The 18,986-nt window shown below is 40.5% G+C and overlaps 1 protein-coding gene across 1 annotated transcript in view; it reads left to right on the forward strand.

Moving 5' to 3' along the window:
• Positions 1–18,986, forward strand: part of JAKMIP2 (janus kinase and microtubule interacting protein 2) — a 42,609-nt gene that overhangs the window by 551 nt on the left and 23,072 nt on the right. The window contains exons 2-3 of the mRNA XM_071758727.1: positions 14,183–14,452; positions 17,105–17,602. Of these exons, the coding sequence (XP_071614828.1) occupies positions 14,324–14,452; positions 17,105–17,602 (627 nt within the window). The 5' untranslated portion in view covers positions 14,183–14,323. The remainder of the gene's footprint in view (positions 1–14,182; positions 14,453–17,104; positions 17,603–18,986) is intronic.

Below are 18,986 nucleotides of genomic sequence, written 5' to 3' on the forward strand. Positions count from 1 at the left end.
GAGCGGGTGGGCTCGGAACGCACCTGCGGTGCGCCGGGGCTGCTGTCTGCGGGCGTCAGCTCGAGGGCGTTCTCCTGCACACAGGGGCCCGCAGGATGCGGCTCTTTGTACGCGCGACACATTCCTTCTTCACAGCCATAAACGGGGAGACGTGCCGCCTGCGCTTGGGTGTGATGTTTTCTCGCTTTGCTGGACTGCCGTCCCTCGATTTCACTATGGCTACTTAGGACAGAGCCAGATTGTGCGTTCCGGCTGCCTTATGGCACTGAATACTCATCTGTAATCTGCTTCCATTTTTTTTTTTTTTTTTTTCTGTGAATGCAGATATATAAAGGATGCTGAATATGCCTTCTACACTGGGCACATAGAGAAGTATAATTTTTTTAAATTTAATTTAAACTCTTATGAGGAAAAAAGGAATGAGATGTGTTTTTTAAAGCATTTGCATTCTGATACTGTCCTATGCATCACCATGAGGTGACATGTTTCAGTCCCATTCTCAATGTCTCGTATTCGCTGGATCAAATTCTGCACTGGTGCACATACTGATCTAGCAGCCTGGGAGGCCCATCAGGAGAATGATTTGTGTCTTTTCAGGCAGTAATGGGACGTTTATTGCTTCTGCTCTGACAAGGGTTTTGTTTCTATTGATCTGGATTGCTTCTCTACATATGAATTTCAAATCCAGGCCTGCTGTGCTCTAAATGCTACCTTTGCTGGCACCACATCAGGTCCAGATTGGTGCTTGAGTGAGGTAAATATCTGGTGATTCTAGGAGGCTCTTCAGGAATGGTTGTGATATTGGTGAAGTCAGAGTGGTTACCTGGGAATTCTTGAAGAGGGGAGTGCTGTGTAAGTGGTTCTGTAGCAGTCAGAAAATACCATGGGAGTCTCAGTACTGGAAGGACATCACACATGTGTCCAGGGCAGGACGACCAAGACAGTGGAGGGTCTCACCAGCAAGACTATTGTAAATGTGTGCTGGGTTCTGCTAGACCTTTTATGTAGCTGGAAAGATGCTGCTGCATAATTTCTCTGTCATTACAAAGCATATATAACCTCAGGGTGCTCAAGTCAAGAAAGTGCTATGGAACATAACTGGCAAAATGATGCCCAGAATAATTTTCAACTTTGATTTCTATTCATCCATCTGAGCCAACTGATACTCTGATTTTAAAAATGTACAAAATTAGTCCTCCAACTGTAAAAAAGGTATGGTGATGGAGTCTACTGTCATAAGGGTGGTATAACTCTGTAACGTGAGCTGTTGAAATCCAAGTAATTTTTTAATTAAAACTTTTTTTTTCCCCCCCTCTTCTTTTTAATCAAACTATGGGAGACTGGAAATGCTAGCAACTTGGCTCTTGCTACTGAGTCATGGTAATTTTTCATTGTGGTAAATATTTGTGTTTTCTGTTTGCTTTGTGAAGTTGTGAGACAGCAAAGTTGCCCTTACCAGATACGTGGATTTTTAATCACTTTCTAGTTGGTCATTCCTTGTATCTTCTGGGTTTCATCAGATTTCTTTTCAATCACTGCGCATGGCAATGCAATGTTGGCATTACAAGACTGTAAAATAATTTTTTTTTGTTTAAAAAGAAAAACAGTCAACTTGAATTTATAATGGCATGTTTGCGATATGTGTTTCTAGATTAATAGCTTGCTCAATTTCCTGGCAGGTAACCTCTTCAAAGTTCATCTAGAAATATGTACCACTGGAAGATCCAATCTTTACCAGATTATAACAAATTTATGTTCTCAGAGATGGATTCTCTGCTGCCTTCCCGTTAGTAATCATTCACAGCTGTGCCAAGCATCTGTACAATTCTGTGTCATCAGCTCAATATCCAGAATCCATGAGGGTACAAAAATGTAATTTTTGTAGTGCTTCTAGCTTCTATATCCTTAAGGTATATTTGAATTTCTCCTCTAAAATATGAGAACTAGAAATCTTTGCTCCAGGAGGTGGGGCTCTAAATAGAAAATTCAGTGGAACATTGGAAGAGTCATGAAAAAGCTCTACGGCTTATCTACATCAAACACTGTTAAGTGAGCATAAATACAGCTTCTCTGTAAGTGACAGAAAAACTGTGGATCACAGCCACAGTTTGGATTCTAAAACATCCAGTGAACTTTAAAGGAAAAATAATTATATGCAAGCACTTTCAGAAAAGCAGGCTTCCAGTTCATCTCACTAAAATCTAATGGTGCTGTACATTTTGCTTGCTCTGTGTTTGATTCTCTGGTGGGTGAGTAGCTGAGAAACTGTCACATAACATGGAAGCTTTGGGATCTGTTTTATCTGGAAGATGACATGGACGTCACAGCCAGTATCCTATGTTAAATAGACTGAATCAGCTTTTGTCAGAGGAGAAGCAAAGTGAACTGACATATGTGACCATCCATACTCCATAGTTAAACCAGAAAGAGGTAAACGAATGCAGCAGACATTTTAGTACACAGCTGCATAATGAAATTCTCTTAGTTTGCAATTAAAAAAAACACCAACAGATAAGGAATAAAAATGAAGACTGGACAGACCACAATTCCATTTCTAACTTGGGATGAAATGTACCTCTGTGATGAATAATAAACCAAACTGATGTACTTGAAAAAATTGTTTAGCTAGAATGGCTGCTATTTCATGCCGATTATTCTTTTATGTTAAAAATGATATTACAAAGTAAAACATTCTCTCAGATTATTTTATCGAAAATAACAAAATGAATTAATTAATTGAGAACAGCTGTTGTCTCCTGTTTTTACTTTATACACTCCTCACACCTACACCTGGGAGGTAATAGCTCAGTTACCATTTAACCACCTGTATTTCATTTGTCAAGCTATTTGTTGAATTTAGTGGAAGTTGTTTATTATAATAGCCTTACATATGTAGGGGAAAGACTTGTTAAACCTGACATTACATGGACTGTAAGCAAAAGGTCTACGTAACATGGAAATCAAAACTGAAAAGAAGAAACAGCTATTGAGGTCCCAGGTGGTTTAGGGTAATCAATAATGAGTAAGAAAATAAATTCAGGAGAAACGGTGAAGTCAGAGTTTCTGGATTTTTTTTTTTTTCCCTGTGTGTGTGGTGGTTTGCTAGAAGTCACTAAGATGATTTTCTTCTAGAATGGATAGAACTCAATGCTGTAGGCAATATAAATGAATTAGAACCAATACTGTACTATTTTTCATAGATTTGGGGGAAGGCTAGGTGTACAAGTGTTTTACTAATGAATATTTAAGAGGCCTAAAATTGTATTCATAGATAATATACACTTGTATTTTCATGACCATGGGTGTTATTTTTGTTCTTAAAGTTCTGTCATTCGCAGAGAAGTTAGAGGGTTCTTTTACACTGTCTTTACATAAATATTTAAGGTTCTGTATTCCATCTTTGTGCATTGGTGAGACAGAATGAGATGCAGTCACTTTTGGAGGATCAGTTAAGAGAATTTGCTTTAATAAACAACCCTTAGTAAAATCCCCTTCTCATCTCTGATAGGAAATTATGATCATAAGCAGTCTAAATAAGTAGAGTATATTTGGGACATTGGAACAACACCGAGTAGTTTACATCTGAACGAACAATTGCGTTTGTTACTATTTGGTTGCGTATAACTAAACAAAAAGTTGTATTAATTAATCTGGAAATGCTTGTAAGAATGAACCTGTAAGCTTACCAGAGTGTCTTCAGGAAGTGTTTCAGTGGCACAACTGATAGCTAATGAACATCCATGCATATCCAGGGGTAAGTATTACTGACCTAGTGGTATTCTGTCTGCGGGGTTCTGTGTTAGCAGATCCCTTTGAATTGTGTCGTGTATTTTTGTAGGTCACAGCATGACCTACATGTTGCTGTTTTCCTGGAATATACAGTCAGTGGCAGTGATCTGCATGGCAGCCTGTGCTGGGTGAACTCAATGAAGATGTAAGCATCCTTGGAAATGGGTTTGAAATGATACACAATAGCTTAATGCCTATTAAAATCTCTATTGAATTACCCTAAGGTATTTTACCAGTTTCAGGTGCAGCCTTAATGGAAATCTGTGTGTTCAAGACAGCATCCTGAATGTCTTAAATAAAATCTTTTAAATTTTTTGTGCTTTGCCATGGCACATACTAATTAGCATCTCAGCTGGGTTTAATGGGTGGTGTTTCATGCTTGCATCTTTGCCAGCTGAGAATCCCCCCAATCACCTGCTTATAAGGGAGGAGAATGCTGCTCCCCTATTGATGGGGAAGCTGATGCTTCTATTTGCAAAGCAGCACAATTCAGCTAAAGATTATCCTGTGATTTCTAGGACTAGTTTTCAAATACTAAACTGTAAGGATAAATTCTACATTTAACATGAGTTTTGCTTTATGATGGTTATTTGTTGAGTCCTGTTCTTCCTGTTATTAGAGCTATGTTGTTATTATACGGGGTTATTTACACTAGCAGGTATGGTGTTACCTCCTATATTTTCATTTGATTGTTTTGTTGAGAGGGCAGGTTCCTTGTCCCTCACCTGATCAATGCCATTGATAGAAATGAAGATTTCTAATTTTATCTGCTGATAGTCCTGATTCAGACCATTTCAGCATCAGACAGAAGGGTAAGAATCATTACAATTCAAAAATTAAAAGGACCAACTCTGGTCAGAGTGTATTCCCAAGTGAATAATCTTAAGTATTTCTGCTTGTCATGTTTTTATTTCTAAAGTTATTTTGACTCAAAAAGTGGGATAATGGGATATTCACGTACTTGTTTATGTTTCTGCTGTAAAGCTGATATGAAGAGACAAACTAATTCATGTTGACTTAGTTTTTGCTAAGCTTCCCTGGTAATGGAAAAATTCAGATTCTTTCCCAAGATAATGGAGTGGGCAAGAAGGATAACAGAACATGGGAAATTAAACCATATTTATGTGAGGTTCTGGAAGGCATTGATAGAGATAAGGTGGGAGAAGAAAACAGATGTTTTGAAGTTACATTGGACTACAAGCTGATAAGGAAATGCAAAAGGTAGTGATCTGGTTGGAAATAAGATGTCCAGAACAGAAAATTCATCATAGAGATTTGTGTTTAAACTGAATGCAGGAGGCAAGAATGCAGGTTTTTCTTACTCATACTGACATCAATATCTACCTTTATCAGCAATAACTGAGCTAGAATGGCAAAACCTTTCACAAGTTAACTCTTATTTTAAACAGAAAAAAACCTTAAATGTCTGATAATCTTTAGTAGTGAATGTGAAATACCCTTCTCTGATACCTGTAAGACAATTGATAATTATGGTTATGGCCTTCGAACAAAAAGGAAGGGTTACCAGGAGGAATATATGGCGCATGAACTTCCCCTCACTGTTTGTTGTTTTCTTTTTTATATGCATTTCAATGAAATAAAAGATGTTTCTTTTTTTTTTTTCTGGCTTGTTAAAATCAAAGGAAGGAGAGACTGATCCTGTAAATGCTGGGAACTGCAATGTTTCTCTTTCAGGCTGTACATGTTGTCTCTGGCAGTGGTTGAGTGTGACCCTACTTGCATAAAATACATTTACAAAAACATCTTTTCAGTAAACTGAGAATGAGCCTTGAATAATGCTCAAAATACAAAACCACGGGAATGTGTTCTTAGACCTCCATCTTGCAATGAGCTGGGCAGGCTGATAGAGCTCACCCTTTCCTGACAATTCTGCCATTCTTAAATACTGTGTCTAGTCTGCATCCACATACATTTCGTGCTGCAAAGTATTGATTCTGGAAACCACCTGTTTCCTTTCAGGATAGGGCAGGATTCTGTATTTTCACTGGTAGTGTTCTTCTCAGTATGCATCATGTTACGGCAACTTAGAGGGAAATAATTGCATGGAGAAGAGAAAGATGGTATTTTAGCCACAGAATACCAGAATATTGGTTTAAATCTTCTCAGCTTTGCTGTGGATAACAATAATGCTTCTGTCCCCTTTTGACTGTTTCCATGGAGTTGTCAGTAAGTTGGATAGAGTTTTTGGTTCAAGTTTTAGAGTGAGGGCCAATGGTAATTTTAGCATGAGTGGCCTAGCAGCACCAGATTCATCCTGTATTCCTCATGCAGAGCCTCAAATCCCATGGTTATTGTGAGTTCAGTTTTGAAGGAATGCTAATATTCCTGAAAATTGCTGTATTTCTGATTAAAAATCTAACTATGAGGCTATTAATTTTGTACAGTCAAAAGCAGGGAGTGGTTAGGATTTGTTCTGAAGAGCTATTTATCACCTTTTGGTGGAATAAAATACATGAAAACCACTAACGTGAAAATCACCATGTTAAAACCATAAAAAGAATGGAACTGTTTAAATGCTACAAATATTTGAGCTGCATTTTTGGTTTCATCTTGGGACACTGAAATATGATTTCATACCAAAATAATAGAAGTCATACTTTTAATAACTGTTTTGATTAGTCATGTATTCTGTTACACGACATAACACACACAACCTGGAATGCAGCAATTAGGACTTGAATTTTATTCTGAAGCAACGCAAAGCATGTGTGAAACCTGGTAAATAAAAGCCAATGCAAAGACTGGATTTTGGATTTAGTCAAATCCAAAACTGGATTTGGAGATAGGATGAGATAGGATTTGGAGAGATAGGGAAATGTGCATGGCCAGTGTTCCCCTTGTTATCTATATTCCCAATGATGGGATTGGCTTAGGTGGAAATGCTATTTATTAAAAATATTGCTTAATATCAGATCAACATGTGACGAGTTCTTCTTTAGCAGAATTTAGATGATTGTATGAATGAGACAGTTCAAGAATTCCTGATAGTCCCTCCCTAACCTTCTAGGTGCTGTAATATCCCTTGAAACTTCCTGCTGGGACCTGGTGGATTTTGGAGGCTTCAGCCAGAGGATGTAAAGCGGATGCTCTGTTACAGGTGATCAGTTAACCCCTTGAAAAAGACAGAAGATATGAGCTAGTGCTTGTACTAGTGTCATTCTGAAGTATTTTTTCCTGTGTGGTAGTGACTTCTGAGAAAGGTGAATATTCCTCTGAGATAGTGGGAGTAAGTCAGCACACTGGGTCATCCGTGTGCTTTTTCCCTGCTGTTAATGGAACAGGTTGGTATTAGCAGTTGTCTAAGCTATTGACTTTTAAATACTGTTGAGTAGTGATTGTCATCTGTGCTGAACTGCATAGTGTTTGTTCATCTTTCTGTTGTCCTCTCGTGCAAAGAGGAGCTGAAACTGAACCCCTGACCCTGGAGATCCTGAGTCTATAAACATTTTTTCCTTTTTGATATGCCTCACAAAATCACATATACTTGATTCAGGTGCACTTGAAAAGTAAGCAGGTTTAGATTAAGCACTTTACTCTGTTGCATGAGCACTTATTCCAGAGAGGTTCTAAACCAGAGCCTACAGAGACCACAAAATCCAAATTTGGCCACGGAATGGCCTGAGAGTAATTGAGGGAGGCAGAGTCCTTTCCAGAGTTAGCATGTGATGATAATTTGCTTATGAAATGTATGTTTGGTGATACTGCACATGAGAATCCAACCTGACAAGGGGTTTTGCAGCTTCTTCAGTCTGCTTTCCTCATCTGTGAAGGAGGCAAGTCTTTCTGCAGCTCTGTAGATGTGCTTGAGAATGGAAGCTGGGGAGGAGTGGCTGCTATCTGTTCAGATTTTTTTGTTTTTATGATGTAAAAGCTGTTCTGCCAAACAATTAGCTGATGTCGGATTTGGTAAATACTTTTTCACAGAACTCACAGATGTTGTGAATGAAGGAAGCAACTTTTTTGCTACAGTTTTCAACAACATTTAGTTAGTGCTTGGCTTGACAGAGTTGGTTGGTTTTGACACAGCTTTTTCATTTTTAAGTGTGATAGTACATAAATCAAAATAGTATTTTCATCAATGATGCACTGATTTCACAATAGCAGGGCAATTTAATAAGACGGTTTCAATATTTCCAAAAGATAAATATCAAGGTTTCTATTTCTTTTCTGTTTGGCAGGGAAATTCTACATTTTCAGGATTTTCCACACTACAGAAATTATATATTTTTTTAAAAAACAGGTCTAGATTTTGAGACTATTGAAACCTTCTTAGATTTGTCCCCTTCTTTTCCCTCCCTTCTTCCTGTAGGGCTTTCTAATATTTTTGATGCTGAGAAAGGAAGATATTTAGAAATTACACAGAGCAGATTTGTCTTATGGTGTTAATCATGACCTGGTCTAGAATTTCATGCCTTCAGATTCAATAAAATCAGTACAACTTCAGGGATAAATGCCATCCTCTGCTTAATAGGGTCACATTGTAAATTTATGGGGATCTGTGAAGGATTTGATGTGTTGTGCAGAAAACCGTGGTTTTATTCATGATGCTGATTTGGCCTTTGGGGGGAACAAAGAAGTAAACAATGTAAACCAAGAAAATAAAGCATAGTGCTGTTAGAGTTGGAAACAAAAATACAAGCATAGTGCTTCTCATTTCTTTTAATGATAGAACAAAATATTATATTTTTCCTGCTGCATGTCAGTGAATATTCTTATGACAGTGGGCTTCCTTGTGGCTTTTCAATGCAGAAAGACATACTTTTCTCTCGTCCACATTTTGTGTCCTTAATTCTAGCCTAACCTATGTTTAATGTGCCTGTTCTCTTTGTTTACTGTACCCGTGCCATTGCCCGTATCTGAACTATTGCTTCCAAAAGGGATCAAGAACACGTCCTATCTAAAAGGGGCTTTCATACATTGGAGAATTGCTAAAATTTTTGACAAATGCAAAACTGCACAGATGTCAAATCCTCTTTTGTAAAGAGCCACAGGAAATGCTGTACTTTCAAATGAGAGTTTGGTCAGGTTTAGTGAAACAGCCTCAAAATTCCTTCTTGGATTAAAACACAGGGGAATGAAACTCCTTTCTTTCCCTTCCTTCTTCTGGTGTGTGCAAGGTTTTGTTCAGCTGAATAGACTTTTGTATTTGGAGCTCTCCCTACTTCTTTGTGTGCTCAGGAGGCTGATTGATTGATTTGTACTAGAAGTAAGTAGAGAATGAAAATAAATGTGCAGCCTGACAATAGTGCGGGAGAGCTTGCCTTGAATCTGGTATCAGAACACTAATCATTGTTCCTGCAAAGCTTCACCACTGCTGGTGCAGTATGCACTACCCCCTTTTTTGCAGCGTTCATTTTTCAGCACTTTGTCCATCTCCAAACAGATAAATCACATCTTTTCCAACATTGCAAACCAGATCTCCAAGCATTCTCTCTGCTAGGAGCCACAAATGGGAACAATGTTTAAGTGTAAACTCGGGCATCCTCACCATTTTGAAGCTACTTATACCATTCAGAGTGAAGACAGGACTGGTGCTATTTTTTAAAAATATGAGGTAAGTGTCCCCACTTTGCATGGGAGTTAAGAGCCCAGGCACTGCTGAGAGCCCCTTGTAAATGTTTTGGCACGCTATTATTTTTATATGTCTGGTTGTGCATTCCCACAGATGGTAGCCTTGGGAGACTTCTGTAGATCAGACATCAAGGGGAAAACAAAATACACATGGAACAGTGGGTTATGCTCTACTGCTGCCTGTCAGAGCAAGCAGTGTTCTGAGAATTTAAATCCTTTCTGCTTTCCCACCACTAATGAGAAAAAAAGTGCATACAACTGCTGATGATCTTATTTGTTTAAAGGAAAATATTACAGTGGGGATTTTCATAAAGCCTGAAAGAGTTATAGGCCCAAATTCTACTGAGTATTTGGATACAAAATATGCATGGGGAGGCATTCTTGGTCTTTTGTTCAGGCTCATTTCTATTGTGGGTGAAGGCCAGATGATAAAAGAGCCATCAGGATGAGCTGATTTCTCTGCCCTTGCAGAAGGCTTTTATGACCATGTGTTTTTGGCTTTAGTTTTGCTACTGCCAGAGGCCTGCACTGTGATCTCTTAAAAAATTGAGGTGGATTTCCTCATTGCTCAGGAGATGCAGCATGTGCTTTTGTTCATTCATAGCCAAGGTTATTCCTGTGTTGAGACTCAAGAGATTCTGTATGTGGAGGCTGAACAGCCCAGTACTTGCTCACTAGTGAGTAAAATTTACCTCTCGGAAGGCTTTGCTTTGCTGTGAGGCAGGGTTATGCTTTAGGATAGGATTTAGAGAGATTTTGATTGGTTTTCTAAATTTTGTGGAAACTGCCATGTTACTGCTTTATTTAAAAATTGTTATGCTTGTATTTGGATTTGCTTGCTAAATACAGACATAAAAACCTGTTACTTACCTGTGAGTAGTAATTCAGGGTGACCAAAATGAGGACGTGCCTGCCAGTGCCGGGGCGGGTGTGAGGAGCGCTCTGCAGGGCCTGCATCCGGAGTCCTCAGCTGTTTTTTTCCTTACCGTCTCATCCAGATCAATTCCAATTTGCTGCATTCTCTCAGAGTATTGCTGAGCCCTCCTCTTACAGTACTGTGTGCAGATGACCTAGAAAGCGCAGGCAGCTGCAGAAAGAGCCAGCTTGCCTCAGCCCTGCTGGTGCTGGTGGAACCCGCGGTAGGCCCGGGGGCCTCCATCTTCCAGCATGCCCACCTGACTAAGATTTTACACGGGATCACCTCTTATTTTTGAGATACGTCTACTTCTGAGTCAGGGAAGATGCCTGGAAACAAATAACCCCTGGAACCTGTCCCCTGTGGCCAGCGAGTGGGCCCGGCGGGCCCGGGCACTGTGGCCGCGGCGCTCCCGCCCCTCAGCCCGGCGGAGCGGGGCAGGGCTCGGGCTCTGCCTGCCTAAGGAACGGCAGAGGATATGGGCATTGCGGGGCTCTGCCGGCCCTCTGCTCTGGAGAGGCGGTTAAAGGAGATAGGGAGGTGGATGTCTGACAGACAGGAGGAACGGCCCATCGTGCAGAGGTGGGCTTGCGGATAGCTGCTTTCCTTTGGCCATGTGGGAGGCTGCAGTGCTCCTCGGTAGGAGCTTTCTTGTTTTGGGAGCACAGAATGTCCGGGCTGGTGTTCTGGTGATGGGATGCCCAGGTGTGGGTGGTGGGCAGAGGCCTCCGCAGTGTCTCAGCTCCAGCCCGGCTCCCGCGGGATACGGGAGGGGTGGAGGTGGCTGGGGCTGAGGGATTGCTCGGCCTGGTGCCTCTTCACTTGTGATTTGAAGCTCATTCCCCAAAAGAAGAAAGGTGTTTTTTTCCATGGAATCCCAAAGAATTCCCAAAATATAACAGCAGTTTTAAATTTTTTTTTCAGCTGGGAGGAGAAGGAAACTGTAAGTCCCAGAGTAATCTGTTTGTTATAATCCCATTTCTTCTGTTTCATACCGTAGAAGTGTAAAGTTAGCTTTGTTCTGATAGAGGAGAAATGCAGTTGGTTATTCTTCTGTTGTTCTGTGAAACAATACTTCATCGAATTTTTCTCTTGTTTTTCTGTACAGCTATAGGGAAGAGTGATGGGAGGGCAACATAATATTTTGGTTTTGTTCATACTGGCTTGTTAGGCCGGTCTGGTTCTTCTTGAGTCCCAAGTTGCCAGTGGGACTTCTGTGCTGCTCATGGATATGACAGCTTAAACCTGAGGTCAGCAGAGTAAAGTATGGCCCACTCACACAGAAGATAATGTGCCTAGGATTACTTCTCTGTGGCAAAATTTACATTATGTGTGTTATTTTCTAAGTGTTTGGACCCTCTAGCATATTAGGAGACCTGAGTATTAACAAAAAGATAACCTACAATGTCCTGGAAAAGAAAGAACTAGAGCAAACATCAAATAAAGGGAAAAGTAAATAAAAAAGGAAAGCATGGAAGCCTAAAGGAAAGCAATAGCAAAGAGTTAAATTTGTAGGAAGGAGTGTGAAAAGAATATTAAAGAGACAAGGTAGGAAGAATCTTCTAGTGGCTTTGCTCACTGAGTTGTACTTGTCTTCATAGGTTCAATCTTTCCTCAAGGTATTTATGATTTTTTAATGGCTTGTTCTGCCACGGGAAGCAGCACACTTATCCACACATTCAGTGCTTGTCATTCTATGAGACTGACATTTTCTTTAGACCTCTGCAAGTGTGAATAGAAATAAACTCTTCAACCTGCCTGTATCATGCAGCTAAACTTGAATTTATCTTAAAAACAAAACAACCCACCAAAACCAACCAATAAACAAGCCTTGAGATTCAAATGTGCCTTTTCATACAGTAGCAGTGCTAATTAAGTTCAAGTGTCTTTTTGCTGATAAATACTCCACAGCCTGTAGCAGTGTGTGCTAGTTCTCGTAAAAAGTGTGGCAACTTCTTCAGTGAATTCATTTAGATTTTCATTCATGATGCATCTCAAAAGAAATGTGTGCAGCTGTTACTTGCGAATGCACTTGGTGGATTTTCTGGGGAGAGAGGCTCCTTGTGATCTCTAGACTGAATTTTTTATGATTTAGAGATGTGTTTAATCTTGCTATCTTGCATGGAAACTTGCACATAGGATTTTTAAAAAAAATTTTTGAAGGCCTCTTTTGCTTAACCAGGGCTTTTCATGGCTCCAGTAATAATTCCAGCAGATTATACCAACATGTGCTGGTAGAGGGCAAAGCTGATACAAGACACTCCAGCTGCTATTGTACTTGGCAGTCATTCCTGGTAAATAATTCTGCCTGTCGTTTTGCTTACAGACATCTGACAGATGCTTCTTGCAATCTCTGAATAGTTGCACTGCCAAATAGACTACCAGGTTTTGAAATGGTTTTTAGGGTCATGTTATTCTCACAATCTGGGAGCACTGTGGTGGTTTTAATATCCTTGAATTTGTTGCGTCTAATGGCATCAGTACTGTGCCCTTTGTACTTCACAGGGAGGTCTGTATACTGAAGGCTGTGTCTCACTGAAATCAAAGAAATTTATCTAGAGAACTAAACTGTTTCTTCTCAGACTTAAATTGTAGGATTTGGTCATGTGTACTGCTGAGAACCAGTGCATCTCTTTGGCTTCCTTCCCTCCTTTGGAACCAAGAGTGGTCAGTGTAGTAAGGACATGGCATCCAGTGAGTTATCCTCCTGATTTGCTAGATTTTCACAGCAGACTTCAGGGACAATGTTCTTCAGTAATATAATTAGCATCCTGTGGGGGGACTGTGTGGTATTGTAAGATACCAGGGGTTTTTATGAGAGATTATTCCCTCACTGCAGTCCGCATGGGTCTGCGAGCAAGTGTTGGTAAAGAAGATTTTTAGAAATGCTTTGGCATGAAATTCAAGTTTATGCATTAAAAGCAATATGATGAGCTGGCAAACTCCCATGAGAGAACATGAACACGGCACCATCTCAACCCTTGTTCAGTGCTGAGACATGGACACAAAAAATTTCTAGGGAGCTTAGTAAATCCGCATTTATTTTGCGGGTATGCAGAATACCTCTTTATCTGAGGATGTCAGTCAGTGCCAATAACCAAGATAAATGCTAAAAAAACCCAAACCTCCCCCTAAAATAATATCAGCATAACCTAGTGGGTATATGGGGCAGAGAGATGAGTTCATAGTGATATGACAAAATCCACTGACGTGCTTAGATTTTGGGCTACTGCATCAGTTTGGCTGAAGACTGAATCTTCCCCAAAAAATTCACTTGGTGGAAACTGTTGGTGGAATTTTTTTGCGTTCCTTTGGAGATGCAGAGGGGACAATTTCTCGTCTGATAACAGCTTTTGCACGCTGTTAGTTCTCTGTTGCTACAGAGACCCAGAATGCTGGTGAGGACTTCAGCACTTCCCCTCCCTTCGTGTGTCATATGGTAGGTTTGTTGTGGGAAGTGTTTGAGTTTGGCACAGGATCTTGGGGGGGGATCAAGGGGTGGGAAGGGTAAGAGGAAGGTGCTGGTGGTAGGTCCTAGAGACTAAAGTTCCTGCTTTGTGGTAACCTCAGTCTGCAAGGCTTGGATTAAGTAACCTGTCTTTTCTAGTCCTGTACTCCCAACAGCTCTAATCCTTATCGTAAACAAAGTCCTATCTTCATTGCATGGTGCCCCTTTCTGAGAACAGAAAAAAGGCATATATGGAATCTCCACTAGTGCAACAGGCGTGTGTACAGAAGCCTGATTGTGCTGCGATCTCTCTTGCAGGTTTTCAGACAAAGGTTGCAGTGTTTGGGGAAGTAAGCTCTCTCTTGTGTTGAGTAACCATGTGAGCTATCGTGCTGCATTGTTCACTGTCAAATAATAGTATGTCTTATTTCTCACAGGGCTTCCAAAGCAGCTGAGTCCAGGACCTTAAGGAATGTCACACAGTAGGTGCTGAGCTAACTGGCACTGAAAGGAACAGAAAAACATGGCAGTCTGTATTTGAAATAATTAAACACGTGGACTCTCACTGATAAGAAACCATGTCAAAAAAAGGACGTAGCAAGGGCGAAAAGCCTGAGGCACTGATTGTTGCCCTACAGGCTGCCAATGAGGAACTCAGGACCAAGCTAACAGACATTCAAATTGAGCTGCATCAGGAGAAATCTAAGGTGAGTGAGGGTTTGCTTTTAAGTAACAGTGTCAGTGCTGAAGGAGAGAAACACATGGAAAAAATAGTATCTGAAATTAACAGATGCAACTGTCTTCTGGAGCAGTGGTCTGATTCTGTCCCCATGTACAACATTTTCTTACTGTGGATGTTATGTTGCTTCTGTGGAAAAGACTCCTTTTTACTGAGGTACAACTTTGAGAAGCCTCTGGCCCTCGAATGGAACAGTATGTTTTCTGTAACATCTTTGGCCATGTTCCAGCTAGTGGGCTTCATCCTAGTCATCCTAGGGTTTAGAAACTGTGTAGTGTTGCTGTTCTTTGAATGGCTGATATTTCAGCAAGACATGCCCTTATTTCAGATTTGAAAGAATGAAGTGCCCTCACGGTCTCTTTGCCCTCATGGTCTATGTAAAACATACCTCTTCACACTACTATAGCTTTTTTAACCTATGGAAGGGTAATGGGTTGGATGTTATCAAAGTATAAAATACTGGCTGTTGTTTTACACCCCCTGTGTGCATACCCTGTCCACATTTGATTGAAATCCTTGCAAAGAGCATCAGTTTTGGCACAAGAGATGCTGAACTGGCTTTGCAAAGAAATGTACTTTTTGCTCTCCACAGTGTTGCTGCCTCTTCATTTAGAGATGCTTCTAGTGGCAATCACAATGCATCTGTGTTTTATAGTCATGGTACAGCTTTTGTGCAATAAACCCTTACATGTTAAGTACTAAAGTTCCCTCAGCATGGTTGGGATTAAGACAGTCTTCAGGTTTATAAGTGTGTGCTTAATAAGCAGAGAAGATAGCAAATGTCTGTTTAATAACTCCTGGTGAATATTTATGAAGCAGATTGGAGGCAGTGCGAGCTGCAGACAGGCATCCCCCACCTGGAGTCTGTTGGCAGCCATGTTTTCAAAGGATGATGCCTAGTGACACCTTGTTTTTCCAAATGGAATATAATTGAAGTCCATCAACGTGGTTCTTTGATTCCTTTGCAGATAAGCATATATTCTGGGCAAATAAACCCAGAACAACTTGTGTCTGGCTTCCAAACCTGAATAACCACAAATCCTTCAGCCTCTAAGAGGCCTTTTTTGTATTTTCTTTCTTTTAGGGACAGATGTCAATGTTAATCATACTGGTGATCTCAGACAACTATTAGCCAGTTTAATGGAATTGATTTGTATAATTTAAGCTTAATGAAAGCAAGAACACCCAGTTCTGTGTTATCTGATGTTCTGACAATTGCTGGGGGCCTTCTCCCTTCACCTACCAGTGGGGCGTAGAGCCATTAATTTGCAAGCTGTAACAAAGCGGACATAATTCTTCACCCTTTTTTTTTCCTAGGTGGTCAGTGACAGTCTTGGAAAGCAAAAATGGTTTTTGATTCATTCGTTTCCCTTGCAAACTTTGGCTTTCATGTGTTTCACACTAGCAAGGCTTAGTTATTCTCTTAAGGAGCTCCAGGCTGGCTTCCAGAAAATTGGTGGCCCAGGGATCTTCTGTAATGCTTTCCACTGTATTCTGAGTCTTGCTGCTTTTGTTGTCTCTGCAGCTATGGAATTTCACTATGAAAGTTGCCAGTGCAGATTTCTTTTTTTTTGTTGCTAGGCATCATTGCAAGGATGGCCCAGAACGAGAGTTATGAGAGTAGGAAGGTCTTGAAAACTAAACCAAAAAAAGCTGATCTGAAATATGTTTAAATGTGCTCGAGTAACAGTGGAAAGGAGGGGAGCAGAAAATGAACAAAATAATTGAACTGCGTGTGCGCTTTGGTACCTTCCAGGTACCCACCCGCAGATGTTCTTGTCCACTCCTGCAACTAAACTGGACTGAGTGCTCAGGGTATTAAAGTAATTGTCATCAGGGAGTAGAGGGGGGGATAAAAAATACTATCTCAGGAAGTAGATCACACTTTAGAGATACATTGGTTTAAGTGTACTGAGTACCGGTGGGTTGCTCTGTAATTTTTATATCAAAGCTAAGGACAAAAAAATTTAAAACTGTTGCTAATGAAGCGTAGCAAAGGATTTTCAGTATACCTAGCTGTTCCGTAAGCATAATAACCAGTGAAGTGTGGTTTTCTGTAGATATGTGTCTAAGAAGTGAGTACTAATGCCTTCTAAAATTCTGTGTATGGGTAGGAACATCTGTAAAAGAAAATGTTTCCTTGGCTTTCAGATTTGCACCTTATATCATTTGGGATCATACAGAGGCAGTCATCTCTTTCTCATCTGATTGACTGCCCATGTCCATGAAGGTTGTTGGAACCTTGCTGTTTCTGAGCCCTCTAGTTTTCTGGTGAATATGACGGAGGTTGACTTGTGGGTTAAAAACTTATAAGACAAATGTGTCTTCTACATATCTCTGTGTATACATGAGACCTGATTTCCTGAGGAAATTTTTAAAGTTTGCGTAGTGTCACTGTGTGAGGCAAGACAGCTGGAGAAGACAGGGTTGTTTGGACTTGAGGAAAGGAAGCGTAAGATCTTTGTGAATGCCCTGGGTGTCGGCCCATATTTTGTCGTAGGAGGGTGGAGGACCATCTGCAGCAGGATCTTTCTCTGTTTGACATGGCTGTGTGTCTAGGTGGGTTTGTTTTGATAGCACTGTGTCAGTAGCAGGTGACTCACATTTTATGTCACTGTAGGTTGCTAAACTTGAAAGAGAGAAGACTCAAGAAACGAAGCGTATCCGTGAGGTGGAGCAGCGCAAGCAGACTGTGCAGATCACGGAGCTCAAAGCCAAACTCCATGAGGAGAAAATGAAGGAGCTGCAGGCTGTGAGGGAGAACCTCATCAAACAGCACGAGCAGGAGATGACACGGATGGTGAAAGTCCGCGACAGCGAAATCCAGCGCCTCAAGTCCGCGCTGTGTGCGCTGCGGGATGGCAGCAGTGACAAAGTAAGGACAGCGCTGACCATCGAGGCGCGTGAGGAGGCCAGGAAGCAGTTCGACTCCGAGCGCCTTAAGCTTCTGCAGGAAATCACTGAACTGAAGTCTGCCAAAAAGCAGGTAGATGAAGCCCTTAACAATATGATCCAAGCTGATAAGATTAAGGCGGGGGATCTTCGGAGTGAGCATCAGTCCCACCAGGAAGCCATTTCCAAGATCAAGTGGGAGAGTGAAAGAGATATTCGTCGCCTGGTCAGTAAACAAAATGTTCATGTGTTCTCTTAAGCTGCAGTGAGTTTGCCTCATGTGCCTCTTCCTTTTTATGAATAACATAATTCTGCAATGCACCTCTGTTTGCAAAACCGTTCACTGTCATTTCTCAGCAGTAAATAGATCATGGTGAGTCAGCTAGAGCAGCCACTGTGATGGCAGCTGACATCTCAAACTAAGAGAGTGTAGTTGGAAAGGACTTGGCTTCCAGAGGTGTTAAGACATGTGCAGTGTTAGAAAAAGCATGTTTGCATCTTGTAGTTTGTTTCTTTCTCTGGCCTTGTGATACTATCAAAAGCACATTAAAGAGGGGAAGTACCTCTTGTTTTGGTCTTGGTAGAGCCTTTAGTAATTACTGGGGAAAATGAACACAGTGAGGCCCATGGCAGCAGTGATGCAAGTTACCATGTTTCCCTGTCTTCTGGACCTGTTTGCAATGGTGGACATTTTGGCTTGAATACTGGAATTAAAGATTTGACAGATAAGTTAAAAAGAGTAATTTAAACTGTAAAGAATGATTTTTTTTTTTTAAATTTAAAATTCCCTTTTACCCCTGATTCAAAGTCTGCATACTGGAAGTATGTGTTGCCAAAATGGTCAATAATACAGCACAAATTAGTAGTGGTGGATTCTTCGAGCCTGCCTTCTGAATCTTGACCCTTTTTGTTATTTTCATCCCATCTGCAGTTCTGTGTAGCCATGAGGAGAAACGACTTCTTCTCATCTGAAATTGAAGATCTCTCTTCAGGGTTTTAATGTAAAAATGAACTATAGAGAAATTCAGCATAAAACTGACCTATTTAGTAACACTAAAGTCAACTCTGGTTCCACCTATGTATTGTATGCTTTCATCTGTAGCAACTGATGAAAGACTTTTTGAAGGTTATTTACTCCAAGAAGTCCAGAATTATTTTTATCTGACTTGCACAAGTGGTTTTCAAGTCCATTGTATTGCTGTCAGAGTGGAGGAAGGTACATCAGAGTGACAGCTAATTAATGCAGATCAGAATCTAACCCTACTCATTTGAAAAATATCTTGGGTGAGGATTTCAGCAAGCCTAGAAAGCTGCAACACCAGAAAACATCTTTGGCGGCTTGAGGCAAAATTTAGCATAGATACCGTTTTTGTTTAAGGGAATGATTTGTATAATTCCCAGATAATAGTACTTTTATTCTGCCAGAGTGATTTGCATAGTCTTTTACCAAATTTTCTTCAGTCCAGTGATGTTGTGAGAAATTTTTAGGGCTGAAAGAATTGTATGCAGTGATATTGCTCGTTTTACTCTAAAATTTTCCTCTCAACCATCATTCTTAAAGTTGCTGTGAGGTCAAGGAAGAAGCACTTCTTTTTGTCTTGGGATATTAG

Source organism: Heliangelus exortis, chromosome 15 (genome assembly GCF_036169615.1).
Source record: "Heliangelus exortis chromosome 15, bHelExo1.hap1, whole genome shotgun sequence".
In the NCBI taxonomy this organism is placed as follows: Eukaryota; Metazoa; Chordata; class Aves; order Apodiformes; family Trochilidae; genus Heliangelus; species Heliangelus exortis.